Source organism: Megalops cyprinoides, chromosome 15, assembly GCF_013368585.1.
Source record: "Megalops cyprinoides isolate fMegCyp1 chromosome 15, fMegCyp1.pri, whole genome shotgun sequence".
NCBI classification, from domain to species: Eukaryota; Metazoa; Chordata; class Actinopteri; order Elopiformes; family Megalopidae; genus Megalops; species Megalops cyprinoides.
Window position 1 is genome coordinate 11,923,075 of NC_050597.1, and position 20,300 is coordinate 11,943,374.

A 20,300-nucleotide genomic window follows, 5' to 3' on the forward strand; every position below is an offset into this window, starting at 1 on the left:
ATATTTTAAAAAAACAAACTACACAATATTAAGTTTTATAATTTATTACCAAGCCCTGTTATAACATTTTCGTTAGATGCCTCGGTTAATTTCGGAAACATTGTGGGAAAATTGTGAAATGTTATACCTGTTTTCAGAGCAAAATGTTATCTTAAATTATTATCGAATTATTAGGTCTCGAAAGAGGACCCAATCAGATATTCTCCATAGTAACGAAACGTACGGAACACAGTAATTTTGTGCGCTCCATTGGTGTGGGGGTGATAGAGGAACTTCTAACTTCGTATCACGCTAAATTTTAAACAGGATGTCTTTAATCGAACTAGGAAGGAAAGCCATGCCATTTGCGTAGGTACCTAGTCTCTTTATTGATGATGTCTGAGCATCCGTGGTTTCGTTAGTCCCCTCGCTGTATCCCGATGGGTGTTTTATTTTTTATACGCATACCAACCTCTCCAGCAAAGTAGCAAACTGTGTCGCTATACTATATGTTTTCCGATACAAAATGTGAGGAGATTTAATTCATAAATTGTTTTTCAAACCGTCGAGACATAAGCAAGCTTATGTTACCAGCACCACCGTGTGTACACATAGCGTGTACTGCAGAGAGAAACCATGAGAAGCTTAGTTCCTTCAGAGGTGCAGATGCGACCGAAAACTACGGAAATAATGTCACAGACTGCATAAACAGCCAATAAAATATATTTAAATCAGTAAATACCACGGAACAAGACACTGTCAGTGGATTGTAGTCTTCTTGGTTTGTGTCAAACATTATAGCTACCATTCTAAATATTTTGGTAATTCAATCAGGTGATAACTTCCCAAGCATTTCTTCAGTATTTAGATCTCTCTATCTCTGGTGAAGTGTTTGAAAAGATGTCTCGTCTCTGCAAGAAGCACCCCTCTCTCTGCACAAGCAATCCGCTGACAGACGAGGAGGTGTGCCGAAAGCTCGCCCTGCTCAGGCGCATCTTCGCGTCCTGTTTCGGTCCCTCGGGCAGACTCAAACAGATCCACAACAACGTGGGAGGCCATGTCCTGACCACCTCCACCTCCACGGTGCTGCTGAAAGCGCTCACCCTGTCGCACCCTATGCTGAAGCTGTTGTCTGCGTCTGTCCTCAACCATGTTTCCCGCTTCAGCGACTGCGGCCTTTTCACCGCCATTCTCAGCTCTACCCTCGTCGAAAACACAAAGAGCCTCGACATTGAGCCCAGCCTGGCTATAAAGGTGAACAGGCGACTCCTAGACATGTGCACCAGCTATCTTACTAAGGAAAACTGCAGCTGCAAGGTTAAGGTTGACTTCAGCAGCAGCCACGGCTTGTTGGTGCTGGCGCAGAGCGTCATAACCAGCAAACCCGCATGCATGCTGACACGCAGAGAAGCTCAACACATCTGTTCGCGAGTGGTCCAGGCCTTCCTCAGGACTGTCCCCTGTGACACCCCAGGCCGTGTTTATCTGGGGAAGGTTGTGACAGTTTCCGTGGAAGGCCAGCCTGTGGAGGAGTCAGCGGTGTTTCCCGGGTTGCTTGTGGACATGCCCGAGAACCTGTGCCTCGCTGATGTGGCGAAGCTGGGGCCGGGGCCGTTCAGGGTGGTGGTGTTCAACGCGTCGCTGGCTGGAGACCTGTCGGAGACAGAGGAGGGGGCGCTGGAGGTCGACGGCTCGGCCTGCCCAGAGGCAGCCGTGTTGGAGCAGCTGTTGAGACTCGGCGAGCAGGTAGTGGCGGACAAGGTGGAGCTGTTTGTGTGCCAGCGGGTAGTTCACCCTGTGCTACAGCAGTACCTCAAGAGACATGGTGTGATCGTGGTGGAGAGACTGGGAATCAGTCTTCTGGAGCCACTTCTCCAAGTGACAGGTTAGTTTGAACAGTTTTGCCCATCCTGCAGTATGAGATGGATTAACACCTGAATGATCAGGCCAGCACAGCAGTCAGGAATGGTTTTACAAGTGGAATATGAGGAGTTGAACTTTGTTAGAAATGAAAATTACCAGCCCTAAAAAAAATACAGCCCTATAGAAAAGTCATTGTTTTCTCAACTTGGTAAAAGTCTTTACAAACTACAGGCTCATTGACCACACTTCAACTGAAATTTCTGGATGTTGATATGTGAGCTCAGTTTTGATCATTTTTACCATGGTTTTAGAACTGGGCTGGGCCTTGTTTTGTGTGAGACAGGTGCACAGGCAGTGGCCACGTTTCAGGCCCCTGTCCCAGTCCAGTCCTACGGACAAGTTACAGGTCTCGTTGTCCGGTGCTGTGGGATGAAAGAGATGCTCCATCTACTCCCTGCTGGAGACAGCACACACTGCACCCTGATGCTCTGCCACAGGAACGAGACCATGCTGAACGAGTTCAGGGTAGGCCGTGTCGCAGACGCCATGACAAGCACGGGCCCAGCATCATGCTGTCATTTTTCAGCCAGTCCTCATTTCAGAGGTCCTGTGTAAAAAAAAAAAAAAAAGGTGTAAACTTGTCTGTCTAAAATACAGTTCGCTGCATTGATTTCAGTGACTATGGCTTTACCGCAGGTGGTGTGTCAGAGAGCAGACCATGTCCTGAGGCTGACTCTGAAGGAGCCATACGCGCTGCTGGGAGGAGGATGCACAGAAACACACCTGGCAGCTTACCTCAGACACAAGGTTAACACCCCTCCCATTTCAGCCAATGCTTATGTCCTGGGGAGACTTCCTTCCTCTCACTGTGCACTTGTTAAACCATACAGCAGTGTTATTCTGAGCTTCGCTGAACGCTAGCTAGACTGTTGGCCAGCTACCAAGCTTTTGTACACGAGCTTAGTGCATGAAACATTTATGAAATGCACGCGAGGCTTCATGCTGTGTATTTTAAAAATGTATGCGTTGGGAATGCTTAAATATCATTGGACTTTGAGTGTGCAGACATTCTGTAAATCCGCCTTCAGAATAATAATACATATTGAAAACATTTTTCTTCCCTTTTGTTGGCTGACATAACCTATTCCAAGTAGTCTCCTTATACACACATAGAGGGGTAACATTAGCTATCGATATTTAAATGTTGAGGCAGATTACCATAACTTGACAGACAGCCTGTGTTTTAGTAACCCTTATTTTCCTCAATACTTGCTAACTAGGACAGTAGCTAAACCATCTCCAACAGCCCTCTAGCAAGTTAGTGTGTTGAGACCAGGATACAGGCAGACTGGTTGCTTTCAGATGTGCAATAGAATTAACAATAACAAATTAGACAGCAGGGGAAGCAGTCTTTCAGATGAACGATTAAACCAGTTTATTTTCACATCAGTAATTGTACCATTGACTGACTTTTCCTGATGTTTCCTTTCATGAACATGTGTTTTATGGTGAGCAAAAGCACAGGTGAGCGAGTGAGTGAATGAGGCAAGGAGAGTGGATGTGTTTTTGTCAGTTGGAATGCAGCCCTTCTAGTAACTTCAACCTTGCTGAAATGCATTTTTAACCGACTCCTTTGAACTCCTTGCAGCTGTAAGCATAACTTCCTTTCTCCTCACAGAGCGGCAGTGATGTCTCCGGAGCCGTTTCAGACCTGGGCTGCTCACGCACTGACTACCTGCTAGCTACTGATGGATTCTGTCGCTCGCTGGAATCCGTAGCAAGAGCACTGGAGCACGATGGCAGGGAAAGTCTTGTTGACCTGTCCCATGGCCATCGCTGGGCTGTCCCGGGGGACATGGAACCTAAAGCCACGTGGAAGGACGTGGTGGGGTCCTGTGGGTGTGGCCTGATATCCCCCAGCCAAGATCTGGAGTGGGCTCCTCTCAGCGCGGGCTGTCCACCCTTCTCTCCTGTGAAAACTGTCAACATAGCCACTCAGCCACAGGTGCTGGACTCATTTCCAGCCAAGCGCAATGCGCTTCAGGTGGCTGTGGAGACTGCAAATCTCATACTGGATCTGAAGTATATTATTCAGGATGTAAATTAACTCAGGGGTTTTTGTTGGTTGTTGTGTCTTCAACCCAAATAAATGAGGTAAAAGCAAAAGATGTGCATGGCTGACTTCTCCAAATAATACCAAGATTTGTCATTCTGGGTGTAATTCTCAGACCATAACACTAGGTGGCAGCATCTGCTGATTTTTAATGGGTAGGAAAACTGCAAAATATTCAGTGAGACCAAGTTTTTTTAATGTACTATTTTTTTCCTATGTTTATAATAGCTGATGTCTATATTCATAAGCTTGTGATTTATTTTAATAACTGAATGCTAAGTTGAAATCATTTGTGGTTTCATAACTAGCTTTAGACTATAGAACCCTCTTACAACACCCAGAATCCACTGCTTCATCTCTCATCTTTTTGGTATGTTACCGATTTCATTTGCAACTTGCCTAATTGCTACTCATTCTTGAGAAAAGGGGTTTTGTATCACTTAGTTATACAAACTCCAACTGCATAGCTAAGCTGTTGATTTAGTCTGTTTGTGTTAAACTGGCTTCTGTCATGCTGTATGGAGCTTGAATTTATATCCACTTTAGAAGTGTGCTAGCCTTGTGCTAACAGGTTAAAGGGACATTACCAACTGCAGTGCATTCTAGGCATTGTGGGGAGGTAGAAATGAAGGACAGCCTAGGTTGATAGTTCTTGAGTGTTGCAAGCGAATGTACTATAAGTGAACCCTAACAAGTGGGCTTACACTGATGCTTCACTCAAATTTTGAAATGAAATGATAGTGTGGATGTTTCTAAATCATATTCACCACTGGATTTTTTTTCCACATGAACACAGAATAAGCGTGGAACTGCTTATCATTCCTATTGGACTTTGTGACATTAGATGATCGTATGCCTGCCATTATCATGAAAAAGAAAAGGTTTCGCTGTGAAAATAGATTCAGTGATTTTCAGTATACATACATACTGCAGTACAAGGTAGACATTTAATAGGTTAATTTTAGGTTAATCGGTTCATTTTTTTCTATTCATTTAATAGGTTGATTTTATTTTGATGATGTACTCTTTAGGGATGATGTACAGGAGTGCTGTGGATGGTTCCACTGGTTTCTTGCTCTCTGACATCATCCAAGCAACTCGCAGGTTGTCGTTGAATTGCAGGGTGCATAACAGCAGTAAGACAAACACCTCCTGGTAACATACTCCGCTCCAATCCCCCAGCAGATCAAAGCCAGTTTTGGCTTTTGGGACACCAGTCATCAACTGATGTCACAAGGTGGGGTCCAACCTGGGCCATAGAGCACAGCTTGAACTCAAACCATGGCATTACTACAAAGCACCTAATTGTTATTTTTAATGATGTTTGATATTATAATTCATGGACAAGAACATGAACTTTTTCCTCAGTAAATATATGTTGACAAGAAAGAACAAATACAGTATGTTGATACTTATGTAACAAAAATGTTTTTGAAATTCACAGTATATATTGATGTGTAGATGTTACATTGTACATTGTCAAGCATCTGACAAGCACAGATGCTTGCAGTGCTTTAAAAAGAAAGACTTTACATTACCTTTGTTACATTTCTTACCCTTAGCATCTCATACCATTACATCTTGCATACCTTAATTTGTACATTATATCCACTTATACTTAGTCTGAATAGGCTGAATGAATGAAATGTGTCAATTCATTTCTCACTAAGTAAACCTATAGTATACCGCTTAAAATGGGATTATGGGGCTAGAGAGAAATACTGTCAATAATCAAGACACAGTCATGCAATCTGCTGGTTTCAAAGTCGTTCAGATGGGCAGCGTACGCAAGAAAATTTAAGGTAGTGTTTCAGTATTCATTTCGGACTTGTCAGCCTAATTTTCCAGGGTGAATGGCTTCCTCTTCTATGTGATTTATTTTTCTTTGCAATATCTTGCTAAGTATTTTTTACAAATATTTGTCATGACCCACAGGCTGCACTTCTCCCTCCATGATAAATAAATTGATTGAATTCTGGCAATATGAAAATCATATTTATTGGACTGGAATAATATTTACTCTCAAAGTTGGCTAGCCAGAAACCTCTGAAGAGAGATCAAGTGTATTGCTTTTAAATATCTCAGCAAACAGGCCATAAGTCCTTGTGATCTGTCTACTGAAGCTCAGCTGTGAAAACATCGATTTTGAGCTAATCACTTCCTATCCGGGCACACCACCGTCTGACACCACCACACTGCTGCTGCTCGCTGCCCTTATGCAGTGTAAGCTGCCGTGTGCCCGAGAGTGCTAAGTAGCTTTCCCAATGTTCCACGTACTTTGTCACTCATTTCATTTCTCCATAGCTGCGCTGTTGAAACCCCGCAGCTCCGTCTGCCAAGTAAACAGGGAGCGAGAATAGAGAGGTTTGTCATCCTTCCGATATTCTCAGCAGTCCGGCTGCCAAAGTCTGGTGAAGATCGTTTGTCTGTATTGACATCTCTGATATGTTTGGTACATAAGAGGACCAAAGACATGTTTCAAAAAATGTTAAGGCCCAAGATGTGTTGCGAAGAAAGCCTAAAAAAAAAAAAAAAAAAAAAAAGAACAGACCGAGGACAGAAAGAGAAGGAATGACAAGAAACCAAGAGAAGCCAGATGGGTGTGAAGCACTTTTTCCCAAAAAGAAAAGGAAAATGACACAGACTGATTTAAATAGGAGCAGACCTGACACCAATGAGTAAGTGTTAATGAAGTCAGAATGAAAGTTAGAAAAGGGAATTGGAAGGATTTTCTACAGAAATTGTTCCTTGCTCTAATCAGTCTGACAGAGAAAAGAAGCCAATTCTACTAGCCATACTGAAAAAGCATCCCTTTATTCAGCTGGTTTCCAGCTCAAGACTCTGTCTTCTTTTCAGTGCTCTCTGTTGTAGCTTGACAAGCACAGATGCTTGCAGTGCTTTAAAAAGAAAGACTTTACATTACCTTTGTTACATTTCTTACCCTTAGCATCTCATACCATTACATCTTGCATACCTTAATTTGTACATTATATCCACTTATACAGCTGGATATTTACTTAGGCATTTCAAGATGAATACTTTGGCCAAATGAAATCAAACCTGGGAAACAAGCCCTGCTCCTTGTCACCATGCCACACTGCTGCTCTGATATTCTAACAGATGAAATGCCAGTGAAAGCCATAATAAATGTATACAAAGCGTGATAATATAGCATGCACTGAAAAAACATGATCATATTGCTGTAAGGGGGAATACAATGCGTTCCTCAGCTGATAAACAGACTTGCTGAGTCATTGCATATGTAGATGCCTTTTTCTAGTGTTAGAAAATACAGAGATAATGTAAACAATTGACAAGTCTATTAACAAGGTCTGCAATCTATTGCTTTTCCCGGCTATTCCTTAAACATTTTACTTATGTCTTTCAATTTTCTTCTAAAGACTATCTTTGCCTGTTTTGGCTAAGGATGACAGGGGTTACCCCTCTCTCAAAAGATAAATGGAATCAGAGCCTTCCTTGCCCGGGGGTAATCACTGAATTTCTCTATGTAGTACCTGTAACACCAGAAAAAAAAGACACTCATCACAGAGAACACCATTGTTAAGTGATTCAGTGGTAACAAAGATGTTAAAATGTTACAAATGTTTATATCTAAAAGCCCATCAAAACCATTACAATTGAACAATATATCTGCTGCCAGATAAATCTGAGCAACAGATGTGGGAGAGAAAATGATTGTGAAATATGCTTATTCTCATCAGGACTCAAAATGACTATGAAATAAACGCTTCAAAAGAGAGGCAGAGATTTTGAAGCACAGAGATCTGTGCTCTATCTTTTCTCTCTCTCTTTTGCTGTTCCTCCTCAGCAATCCAAAATCCTAAAATGCCAGGTAATTTCCTTTCAAATATATTGGTATACCCATTGCAGGGACTAGTAAACCAAGACAACTCAGAGGAGTCTCTGTGAAATGTGCCGCTTCTTGTATCACTGCCTTTCTGTTGGGCTTCTCTTGTCCCTGGCCAGAGACACCAAGGTGTGTTGGTGGATCTCCTGTTGCCTCATTGAGGGTGAGTGTGGGGATGCTCGTCAGGTACCTGTGGTGGTGGTAAGCTCGGGGTCCAATCAAGCATGTGGTAAAAAATGCGAAGGAGAAGGCTGGCATGGACCAGGTGGCTATGGCGTAGCCGAACCACTCCATTATTTCACCAAAGAAGTTTGCCCCAGAGATGTAATCAAACAGGCCTCCTGGAATTTAGAAAGAAGGAAAACGTTATCACTTTTCTTTGAACTCCACTGAAAAGTAACCACTTAGTACCCACAGAAGTGATGCAGCTGAGAGTACAGTTATGCAGGCTATTCCTGAATACTCTATGAGGTATTTTCTGCTGTACTGCACACTGCCATTTATGTACTTAAATCAAGGCAAATTTGATGCTATTGAATGAGAGTATTCAGTAATAGTGTATAACAATAATTTTATTATGTATATACATAATCTTGTATAAAAATACCTCTGGGAATCTTGTATGTGAAATCACCAGGTTCTCTCAAGCAACGCAGAATGTAGTCACTATGGATATTAATGGCCATTCCCAGAAAGAACAGGATTAAACCTGAAAATGAGAATCATGTTATTAAAATAAGACTCCATTTATGAAGTTATAAAAGCTAGATAGTTTCCAAAATAATATATTTATTTTGCTGCAAACACTAAGTTAGGCTAGGCACTCAGCCAGACTGAACAAAGGTATGTCTCCATTTTCATGTATCAGTTATCATTAAAATCATTCAAACTAAGGTTACTTTATAAAGGCAAAACCCCAATGGTTAATTAAGCAGACATCATGAGGCATTTAGCATTTACTCTGTCTAAAACTATTCTCTGGCTGCAGTCCAGGGCCAGAGCCATAGTGTGTAGCTTGTTTTGTCTGAAAGTCAAAAGCAATCTGTCAGAAGACTTTGAAATCTGTTCTCTCAGCTATAATCAGGTCCCTGTCATTCACCGGTCACAAGGCGGATGTCCCTCAGCCAGGCCTCTGTGTACTCGGCACAGTGCAACAGGTAGTGGCCCTGGCAGAAGCCGTTGAAAGAGCAAAATGCAAAGGCAGAGACCATTATCTTGAGAGGGGAAGGCCGGCTTTTGGTTAGGAGGGAATAGACAAATGTCCTGAAAAATAAAAACAAAAGGAAAACATTCAAACCTGCAACAGAGCAGTTTAGTCATTTCTGTCATTGTGAAATACTTATTTGGAAACTCTGGAGTCTGTCATCCTGAGTTGTGCCAATGGTGGTTAGTTGAAAATTTGTTTTTGGGTCTAATGGTCTGACATGGTTTTGAAGGGAGTCTGCCAACATGATTGTTCTTAACTATTTATATGCAGGGATACTGTGGTAGTGGTCACCTGAACTGGGTGCACATAGAGTATGATGCATATAAATATGAAAGAGAGGACTTGTTCACTAAAACAAACCAACAAACCATAACCATAACCATAACACCTATAGCAGTTTCAAAAAGTGATGTCTTAAGACCAGAAACTCCTAGGTGCTTGCTACTATTTAAAGAAAAATCAAAAGGACACTATTATTGCTTAAATTATTGCTTAAAGACATGAAAATGTCAAATGAAAGTAAGATATTTTTACATTTGGGAAAATGTTTCTTTGACTGTACCCATTTTCCCAAATGTAAAAATATCTTACTGCGCATTGTAACAAAAAAGATATTAATATATCATCTCATAAGTCTCGTAATAAGTCATAATTATATTAGTAGGGGAAGTGGAACTTAATTTTAGTATTATGGTTGAAGACCCCTTTCTCAAATCAATACGCAGGCAGCAACCCAATAATCACACATGTTGCTGTACAAAGGCTACATGCCTGTGGCATCTCTACGTAAAAAAATTGCAGCATAAATCCCCACACTGTTTTGTAAAAATAAACACAGCTTTACTAATCCGTGTGAAATCCTGTTGTGTGATGAACCTTTGACCCAGCTGTTGCTGCACTCCACTGCTTTTATACAGACGCGGATTTGTATTGCACTGTACACAGACATCAGGACTCTCACAGCGAGTGGGCTAATTCTGACATTATCCACTTATTTTGTGTATTAGTCACCTCAGCTGAAACAACTGAAAATACTGCAGCTCATGGAATGTCAGAACGATGCCATTACATGCAAACCACACTAGGCATAACATCTCTAGGTCTAAATCTGCAAGAGGCAGCTTCTGACTAGACTGCTGAATTAATTTCAGGCTCCTTCTCGTGTTTAATCTGTGGCACTAACAAATCCTAAAAGGTTTGCATATGATGCAATGCTTTAATCAGTTTTGAAATGGTAGCTCCAGCTCCATTTACTGGTGTTTTACAGGTGCAATAGATCTAAAGACAATGGAATAGCAAAATCATTTTTCTTCTCCCCAATCCTGTATGTTAGAGAAACACTACATTATTCTAATATTAGTAATGTTCAATGTACAATGATCACACCTAAACCTGTAGAGGAACAACCATCTATCAAATCACTATTATGATTGTGGCTGTTCAAGTAAATAAAATTACCCACAATGACAAGTAAGACTCAGATCTGATCATTTGTACACCCAAAATGACCAGTGGAGGATTATAAAGCAAAATAGCCAAATCACTGTCCTGAGTAAAAACCAATGATGCAACAGTACGAAATGCAACCAAGAAAAGGCAACGCTGTTTTATTTTTATAGTGACAGTGATGCAAAACATGGTAAAATAAAGCAACAAAGTCAAAACAAACTTTAATTACCAAATAATCCGTCCACGCAAAGGCTGGTTGAGCAACCCTTCTCAACTGACCAATGAAAGCACTGCCTTACTAATGCTGGACTGTCCCAAAATCTGACCCAAAAATATTCAGAGGAATTAAAACAAAAAAATAAGTTCTTTCCACTGCAAGAGCAAAAAAACCTGATAAATTGCATGTTAGATTTACTAAATTGATATTCAGTGAGCTATCTAAAATTGCATTGATAAAACATTTATATGTGAATTAAATATCACACTTGGATAAAGGGTAAAATCAAGACAAACTAAAAACACTATATACTTAATTGTAACTAAATTCCCCATTTTGTTAAATTCTAGCAGGAGAACACTTATTTGAAATGACAGAGCTGAGCACAATTACTTAGTATATAAACATTCATACAGTTAATGTGTCATATAAAGGCTCCAACCATGAGAAACAGTAGAGAAACATGAGAATTTTCCTCTCTCAGGCATATTCACTCATGCCCATGCAGCTCTGTCATGCTTAGATGGTGGTCATGGTAAAATGGGAGATGTAGGCGGGAGTATGAAACAAATAAAATCAGGGAGTAGCCTGGCACAATGCTGAGTAAATCATGGGATCTCCAACAAAAATAAATTATTTTTATTGTAAAAATGGAATCTGTCAAGCTAGACAATGTTTAGCCTAGGGTAGAAAAAGCACAACAAATAATAACACCTGCCTCTCTCTGCCTGCACTATACGCAGCTTACACCATACCAAATTTTGGCAGGACAGAGTACTTGAGCACCAAGCTGCATGACTTTGATCAGTATTGTGATATGGTACAGGGAAAGCACCAGGCCCAGAGCAGGAGCTGGAGACAGTGTTCTTACAGGTGTTTATACTTCATTAAGAAACGGTTCCACTGTGCTGGAACTCTTCCAGGTCATTTCGTTTTGGAGAAAACAAAGCTGAACTACTGGCACGCAGCTTCCAAAATGAAAAATAGAATGCGCCAAGAAAAACAGTAATTTGAACAAAGGTGGGCCGGAATGAATTATTTGAAATTACAAACAATACACACCAATTAAAAATGACTAATATGAACAGCAAAAGGGCTGATCTTCTCTCAGGTCTGGAATTAACATACAAAAGCAGCCAGATGCATTAGTAAGTAGGGTTTCCTGTTCCTTGTTTTGACCTTTTTTGCCAAGATTTCAGCGGCTACTTTCGATAGCAAAAGACATCTATATGGTTGCATAAATGCACAACTGAATAACTGAATAAAAATAGATAAAACTAAATCAATACAACAGGAATAAGTCAGTATCTACATTAACATCAGGCATTTGTTGTGTTTGTATATACACTATCCATATTTCAGTTAGCTAAACAAAAGTCATTGTAGGGACACAACAACTGAATCTATATGATAAGTTACTCAAAGCTGGGAGATCTAAGCATTTTGCTTAATTGACTTGTCTTGAACTTTCAAACACAACTAGCTAAAGCTCTAAGAAAACTCTCAATCCCAAGAAATCTTGTCACCACCACAGGTATTTATTTTGAAGTTAGGAAATTATATTTTAGTCATTACTGAGAACACGAGGGTGTTTCAGAAACCATGCAGCATACAGATTTTGACCTCCCTGATGTTTTTGTGGTTTACATACACGGGCCAGATATGCCCCTGAAACAAGCTTAGGAAATAAGTCATCTTGTAAGTTAGTTAGTGCAGCACTTCCTGTTTTTTTCATTCTTCCACTGTCGTGGCAACACTAGCTCAATAAATCAATCAAAGATCCATAGGCATGAAGCAGGAAACCAAATGTCCACTACCATCAAGAAAAATAACAGAATGTGGCCAGGCTTGTAAAATAAGGCATCCTTACACAGTGTGCAGCCATTCCCAGCCATCAGCCATCTAATATGTAACAGACATATTATTATGGAGCAGCATATTCTGGTCCTATTTTAAAACCTCCAATCTTTTACTGTGACAGATGTAAACAGAGATGCTCTTTTTAGATACCTTGGACTGAATGTAATTAGCTATAACTGTGCTGCAGTGGCACTGCACTGTACCACTGCACTGTTCTGACAATCCTGACTTCAAAACCAGTATAAGGGGTAACAAAACAGCCAATATCACTTACATTGCATTAATGATAACAGAATTACCGTGCAACATAGTTTTCCACAATTTCAATTTAAACAAAAACCTCTTTCTTTGTTAGTGTATAGTTTCTTTAAATTGTTTAGTGTGCCAATCTGCACGTCAGAAATGTGGAACTGTCTATTTCCAACACTAGTAGGAGTGGTGAGAAGCTCCAGAAGCTGACTTTTTAAATGAGGGCAGCCAGGGTTACCCTTTTCATATGCTATTCTGTCATTAGAAATCCCATTCTATCATTAGGAATCAAATATTTGCCTTGATGCCCATTGTGTTACATTGTGCAGGTGGCAATATTCTCATGACCCCATCATACTAATCGCAGAACCACATCTGAGCACGCATACCTGTGGAAATAGTGCAGGCAGAAGGTGGAGAGCAGAAGGTACTTTCCCAGGATGGAAGGTTGGTGAGTGGAGAGGAGAAGGAGCACGGGGACCAGGAAAGACGGCAGCTCCTGCAGGAACCAGGCCACCTTGGCAGGCACCAACCACCTCTTGGAGGAGCCCGCGTAGCGCCCGTAAGGCATCTGAAATCTCAGCTGCCGGAGCAAGAACCAGACCCCGGCCAGGATGAGCCCGCCGCTAAGGCTGTACACAACCTGCTCCTGACACGCCATTCTCTCCCGGCTCAGACAGCGTCTGCAGGGTCACCGCGAGGTGTCACGGGCAGCAGTCTCTCCATCTGGGGAAGCCTGTCGCGCTCCACACTGTGAGAGAGCATTCCAGGCTCCTCCCCGAAACGAGCCAGAGCTTGCACTGAAAGTGAAACAGTGGTCACTGCTGAAATCCGAGAGGGCAGCTGCATCTAAGGTAGACCCCATGCTAGGGCTTGCCCTGTGAAATTAAACCTCACCTGCTTTCTCTTTGATTTCTTTGAGTGCTGTTTTTTTTTTCATTGTTATTATTATTTATTTTTCAGTGAGGAAATCGGCTACATAACTGGCCCTCCTTAGGGATTTAGAAATTCATGTGAGTCAGTCATAGGCAACAGGAATTTATCCCAAATTGGAGGGGTTCACCAAGAAAACAAAGATGATCATAAGTCATAGGCAGCTTTTAATTGTATTGATATTCATAAAATATCCATAAAATTGCTAACCAATTCAAACAGAAATGAATTGAGTTAAATGTAGCCATTTATGTTGTGTTTTCTTGTTACTGAGCATACAAGGCTCCATCTCCATAACCACATGAAACATTGCATTTGACGTCCTTTAATTTTTATTGCACTTTATAGGACCACCTCCACCAAAAACTCTCATCTGAAGTTATTTCTGACCTGGGAAGTAACATTCCCCTGAATTGAACATTGTCATGACTGTGTAGAAAAGAAGAAGCAGAAGTGCTCGGTACACTTTATATGTCAACAGCAATGTCATGGTACGTTGGCTCTGATCCCCAAATGGCTTTGTTGTGCCATTATCTCTGAATGTATCCATCGTCAATTTGTCTGTAAAGGACAAATTATCTTCTAATCCATGCACTAAATAGAAGTGTAACATTTTACAACGAAAAAGATTGAGCCACTCCACATGCAATACAATAGGTACAGGCATATTCCCCCCACAGAGAGAATCTTAACAGTATTGATGATGAGTATATTTTTTAAAAAAGTGTCCCATGACAAATGAAATATTAGCAGAGGGAGCTGCGTAATGTTTCACTGGAAACATTTACACCCCTTATTGAACAATACTTTGCGCATGTTATGCGTTCTGAGACACGTAGCCTCAAACATGATTTAGTTTTCAAGAAAGTGTGAGCTCAGTTCCATCCTGTTGCACTGATTTAAAACATTCCAGCGGAGGAGCTTTGTTCGCTGTGTGAAACATCATTAAGTCCTTGGCAAACATGGAGGGATCCATCCCAAAAATCGTTCCCATATTCCATGTGGTTTCTCTCAGATTTCGCAGGATGAGTCAGCTCATTAATACAGTGTTTTTCATTATTTACAGGCTTTTCATTGCTGCTTACATTTAGCATGAACAACAACCATAAAATGCCTTACTGTAATAGTTTCCTTTTTGGGACTAATGTTGACTGTGTCCATACTGCAAAGTTTTTCATTAAATACAATGAGACAGCAAATAGTTAATGCATACTAACTTTATACTTTACATGTTATAAGTAAAGATAACGCTGTCGCTAATACTTACTGTGTGCACTTTTGTACGTTGCTCTGGATAAAAGCGTCTGCTAAATAATGTAAATGTAAATGTTGTGCATTATGATGGATAACATGGAATGATATGTTACATGAGTTCCATACACATGGTTTTAACTTTTGACATAGCATGCTTTATGCATCAGTCTACATCTACTGTCATGAAGCTGTTCATGAATGTTTTATAAAATAGTACTTCAACGCACTTGAGTGTTATGTATGCTATATGAAGGCCTTATGAAGTTATACTTGATGAAATGTGCAACGTTAATTCTATACATTGCTAACCTTCCCACGTGTAGCACAGGGAAAGCACAAAACATTAAAACCCCCTTGCTCTTACCAGCATTCATCATTGGAAATTCAATAAGTTTGCTGTATTTTTTGTCTCGGCTCATTCACCCCCTCCCCTCTCCTGCCCCCTGGCTTCACAGTCCTCCAGGTTAATATGCCAGATTCTAATGGCCTTTTCCCAACCTGAATTGAAAAGAAGAAGAAGAAAACAGAACTGTCCCGGGAGTTTCCTGACTGAATTTCCACTCAGTATGCGCAACCTAATTAACTGCCCATGCTACCTCATTTTCTCATGAGTGTGAGTTTGTGGTCTGTGTCCTTCCACGCTTCATTGGCATGTTGGTTCAGCTTAGGTAACTCCTGTGCATAAACAATGTTTGTACTGTTTCCCCTTTAAAAGCTTAAAGTAAAATTTTTTTAATGTATTTTTAATTGTAAAACATGCTGCGAAACACAATATTTTGAATATTTGTTAGCCATGATGGAGAACTGAGCTTCTGTGTGCCTCCTTACCAGGGTACCAGAGCTTTCCAGGGTTCAATGCTCTCAGGCTCTTTTCACCTAAGTTACCCCTCATGGTATAAGAAAAGATCAGAGGGAGGGCTCTATGTAACAATCTTTGCATTGATTGTACATAGATCATCTAGCATGTTATTCAATAACCTCTGAGATCTTTTCGAGAGCTACAGCATTATAAATGAGCCACATGCTCCAACAAATAATAATAGGCTTTAATATCCATGCATGGATGAGCTGATGGAATTAGGCTAAGGATTGCTTTACACAAACTTATCCACTGTCTTACTGTATTTGTTGCTGTTGATTTGTCCAAATAAGGTAAATAGAAAACATTTTCATCCTTTCATAAAGTGAAATTGCCAGCCCAATTTAAAATTTTTAGCTTAATTGCTTTGAAGTAATGTAAGTTCATAATAACTGTATGGGAAACACTAACTCACATCTCACTGTCATGTGTATCAATACGACCTGTATCAATACGACCCTCCCTTCCAACACATTGTCCTCAATCCTACAGCCTTGGTCTGCTGAATAATGGACCAAATAAAAAACATGGAATATTTGAGAATTTATTTTGCTTGCCAGTGTCATAAACAGGAGTTGTGGTTTGCTCTCCAAGTCCTCCAAAATTTGGTTTGACTGTCCCACAGTTCCAGCAAATTAACTCAACCCCATGCAATTTAAGGTCCTTTCATAGCAAAGCCAATACTGTTTAGCGGCTTAAATCACCCTCAATGTTTTTTCAGCTCCATCTGAGCTATAAGGCATCATCAAGCATGAAACATTCATTTCTTTTGGCACCCAGAGTGCAACATTTAAAGCCATGGACAGGCACTGTGCAGAGAACACTGTTGTCAGAGGGAGAAAATACTCCATGTATTTGACCTTTCTTGTTACATCGGACCCTCGATCCCAGTTTCTGTTGAAGGCAAGGTGTTGTTTAAAAAATTCTTGGATTCTAATAAACCAGATGCGTAACTTGCGTACGTGGTAGGAAGTATACAACCAAACAGCACGTCTCATAATTCTGAGTGCATGCTAGTTATGGTGCATAACTAGACCATTCCTTCGGTTTGGCTTGATCTTTTGCTCCATTTAGATCACCACAAAATGGGTTCCCTGGACCAAAAAAAGAAAGGATATAACCACCCTGGAGTACAGCACCAACGCTCATGTTTAGCACCAAAAACTGAATAGATTTGGTTACTTTTTCCTGAAAATTCACTCCATCAGAATTTTCAAAACAGTGGAAATGTCTTTTCTACAAGACATATGCAAGATTATGCTTTGTAGGTGCAATTAAAAATAACAGAATTGTCAGAGAAGGAGCAGTTGTCAGTATTTGGGGTGGCAGTGTCGCATAGCGGCAAGGAGCGGGTCTCGTAACTGAAAGGTTGTTGATTCGAATTCCCTGCTGTGGCACTGCTGTCGTACCTTTGAGCAAGGTACTTAACCCAGAATTGTCTCAGTAAATATCCAGCTGTATAAATGGCTAACATGTAAAAAAAATAATCTATGTAAGTTGCCCTGGATAAGGGTGTCTGCTAAATGTCAGTAATGTAATGTCATGTATTTGAAGTGTAGACTGTTCCGTGTACTGTGGTGGCATCCAAAGCAGTTGAAGGCTAAGCCATATGTGGCACAGCCCAGACCTCCAGACATCACCCACCTCATCCATTAGCGAAAACCACCAGTATAGCTCTTTCCTCCTGTCTGTAATTAAGTGCTCTCCAAGTCAGAGAAAGAGAAATTATAAAATAAAAGGGCTGGCAACAAAGGGTACCATAGCCAAACAAACAACAACACTTGTGGGTGGCCATGTCCAAAAAGACCTCACTGTGTTTTCCTACCACGCTGAGACAATGTGAAGATACGAGGCACAACTGCAAATTGAAGGAGAAATTAGTGTTAAGTCAGGAGACAAGATGGCTCATAATACAATAAGAAAACTCATCAAAGCACTCTAAAACAATATGCAAGGAAAGAAAGAATAATCCCTCGACTCTGGGCCAATGTATCCATTTCACAGCATAATAAAATCCTGCATCTAAGAAAGTGACCACAGAATCCTCCCTCAGCTTCTCTGGGAAAGCGCATGTCCAGCAGAAACAAAAGAAGCTTGCTGAATGATGGAAAAAAAAGCCCAAAGATAAAGAATGCAAACAATGTGAATAATGCATTGTGGAGTGTGAGACATTGAGGGTGAAAAAACCACTGCATGCAGACTGTGAAGGAGGGGAATTAACCGTGCCTACCCCTGAGGTTCACTGTTTAGTCTAATTGGTAATGCTGTTTGAATTTAAACCTTCATGTGAATGCGTCTACAGGATCGTATGTCTACATCCATTCACCATCTTGCCAATATCTGATCTAATTCAATCACTTTATTAAAACTGGTTGCTTGTCCTTGTGAAGAATGTGTTTCTAAGGCCAGCCATTGGCTAATAAGCCACATCTATTTAGAACCAATGTGCCTGGTTAGTTGTGGTGCCGCTACTGGGGCTGGTTGCTGTGATCTTAAAATGAGTGATTCAATCACTGTTCTTTTTCTGATTTTTATTTGTGTCACACAATGTGGGTTCACCAAAATAATTTGGGGAGTTGCATATTCCAGTCTGCACTGTCAACCTCCCATATAGTGCAGTCTTGGAGGCACTTACTGTATCAGCCTGTCTCTCACAGCCCACTGTAATACAAACCTGTATTTATGGCTTCCCGTGAGACAAAATCATTGAATATCACAAAGCAAGGAAAGACGAATGCGATCCAGGACATAAATATGCATGGCAGCTGGTGCTGAGAGGTTTTTTTCACAGTGCACATGTGCTTGTGCTGAGTCTGTACGCTTGTGTCTACTGCCTTCGACTTGTTTTAAAGGATCCGTGATAAAAGGGTCTTACTCTTATGCAAATGATGTTACAAGCAATAGCTGGGTTAAATTATTTGTTCCTTGAGTAATGGTAGATTTGTATTCACACACACGGAAAATGAATCAAAAGCACACCCTTAGAATGGTTGTTGAGGCTGCTTTTTGTTTGAATAGCTATAATCCGAAAATCACATTGGTTTTAGACCTCTGCTGCTAGTAATCATTGACATAAAGGTATTGTTCTGAGCAGCAGTGAAATGTCAGATGTCTTACCTTGAATGCCACTGGTACAGGAACATTTGTCACGCAGAGTTCAGAAATGCACTCTGATGCACAGAGGCCTCTGCCCAACTAGACACATGTGACATTCAAACACACTAGTTATGCAAGGGTGAAATGACACCAAATGTAATATGAAACCTTGCTAACATTTCCTTTACTTTTCTCTTGCTGACCACTAAGCAAATGGATAAGGAATGGCAACTGCCTCTACAAGCCTAACTTCCTGCCATGGAACCACACGTTTTAAAAAGAACTGTGACAGAGTGAATGCAATCAAGGCTTTAGACACGTTTTCCCTTCAGAGTACATTATCTTCAAAGTAGTGTTTCCTTTTCATTCTCCATTCCGCCTCCATGAATCATCAGAGCTGACATGAGAACTATATTCTTTTGGTGTTTTTTTTCTATTTTTGTGTATATGCAAAGACAAAACATAAAGGTGATCTTGAAGTTAAAATGTTCTCATGAATTCCCTTGCAAAGAGACAAACTGAGTGGTTTGCTTCGGCTGATTTTGGCCCATTTGGTCCCTCTACGCTACAGCATTTTGTACAGAATGTTTTCCAGAAAATAGCTGTTTTAATGCATTTTTCTGATGTGGATCTGCAGCTTCCTCAGGGATCCACATAACAATCTATTATTGCTGTGTAGGACTTCTAAACACTGACAAGCAAAGGATTGGTTTCAGAATTTAGGAGACCTCAGCATGACCTCAAAGTGTAATCAATTTTAAGAGAATTGTTTTATTTCATAAAGCCTTCAGAATAACTATTTCACAGTACTCCATTTCAATTGCTTTTTAAAATCAAAGCTTTTGAAGCATTACTAATGAAGTCCTTGGTTATGAGACCAAGGTGGGTACTCAAAAGAATTGTGGACTAGGGCCTTTGAAGCTATGTTTACGTTAAATTGTTCACTCCTGTTTTTCAGTTCAAGAGCCACAGAAGGTCAGTGTTAGAGAGTCTGCTCGTAACAAGGCAGCATCTTTAGAATTTGATATGTGTAGTATGTATGTGACTGTGTGTTATGCCTCATATCTGGAACATGCGTCAGTTAAGCTCACATGGAAACCACAGTAATAAGGCTCCCTCTTGTGGGGGCAGACTTCAGTTCAAGATCTCTGCAAAAATCGAGGCACCACCATGAAAGGATATGAAATGTGCATGCACATATTTTGTGCAATGTTATAAAAAAGCTTGTGATTTTTTTTCATAAACATAATACATCAGCTTTTACTGTACTATTTGTGCGAGGTCTAAAAGCAAGAATTAGTATGCAATCTTGCAAAACCATGACACACAGGGAACATCCTCAGGTAAATAACC

At 40.6% G+C, this 20,300-nt stretch overlaps 2 protein-coding genes across 2 annotated transcripts; one reads left to right on the forward strand and one right to left on the reverse strand.

Annotated features, from left to right (window-relative positions):
- The first annotated feature begins 255 nt into the window (after nucleotides 1-255).
- mkks (McKusick-Kaufman syndrome) lies at nucleotides 256-3,949 on the forward strand. The gene is made up of 4 exons (XM_036547355.1): nucleotides 256-1,864; nucleotides 2,186-2,367; nucleotides 2,539-2,649; nucleotides 3,521-3,949. The coding sequence occupies exons 1-4, from the start codon at nucleotides 880-882 to the stop codon at nucleotides 3,947-3,949; spliced, it is 1,707 nt and encodes a 568-aa protein (XP_036403248.1). The 5' UTR covers nucleotides 256-879.
- A 2,872-nt stretch (nucleotides 3,950-6,821) lies between these two features.
- On the reverse strand, nucleotides 6,822-13,466 carry srd5a2b (steroid-5-alpha-reductase, alpha polypeptide 2b). Its single transcript, XM_036547124.1, has 5 exons — nucleotides 13,195-13,466; nucleotides 8,923-9,086; nucleotides 8,431-8,532; nucleotides 8,014-8,164; nucleotides 6,822-7,470 (listed from the first exon to the last, which is right to left on the reverse strand). Exons 1-5 carry the CDS (start codon nucleotides 13,464-13,466, stop codon nucleotides 7,404-7,406), a joined length of 756 nt encoding a protein of 251 aa, XP_036403017.1. The 3' UTR covers nucleotides 6,822-7,403.
- Nucleotides 13,467-20,300: the final 6,834 nt, after the last annotated feature.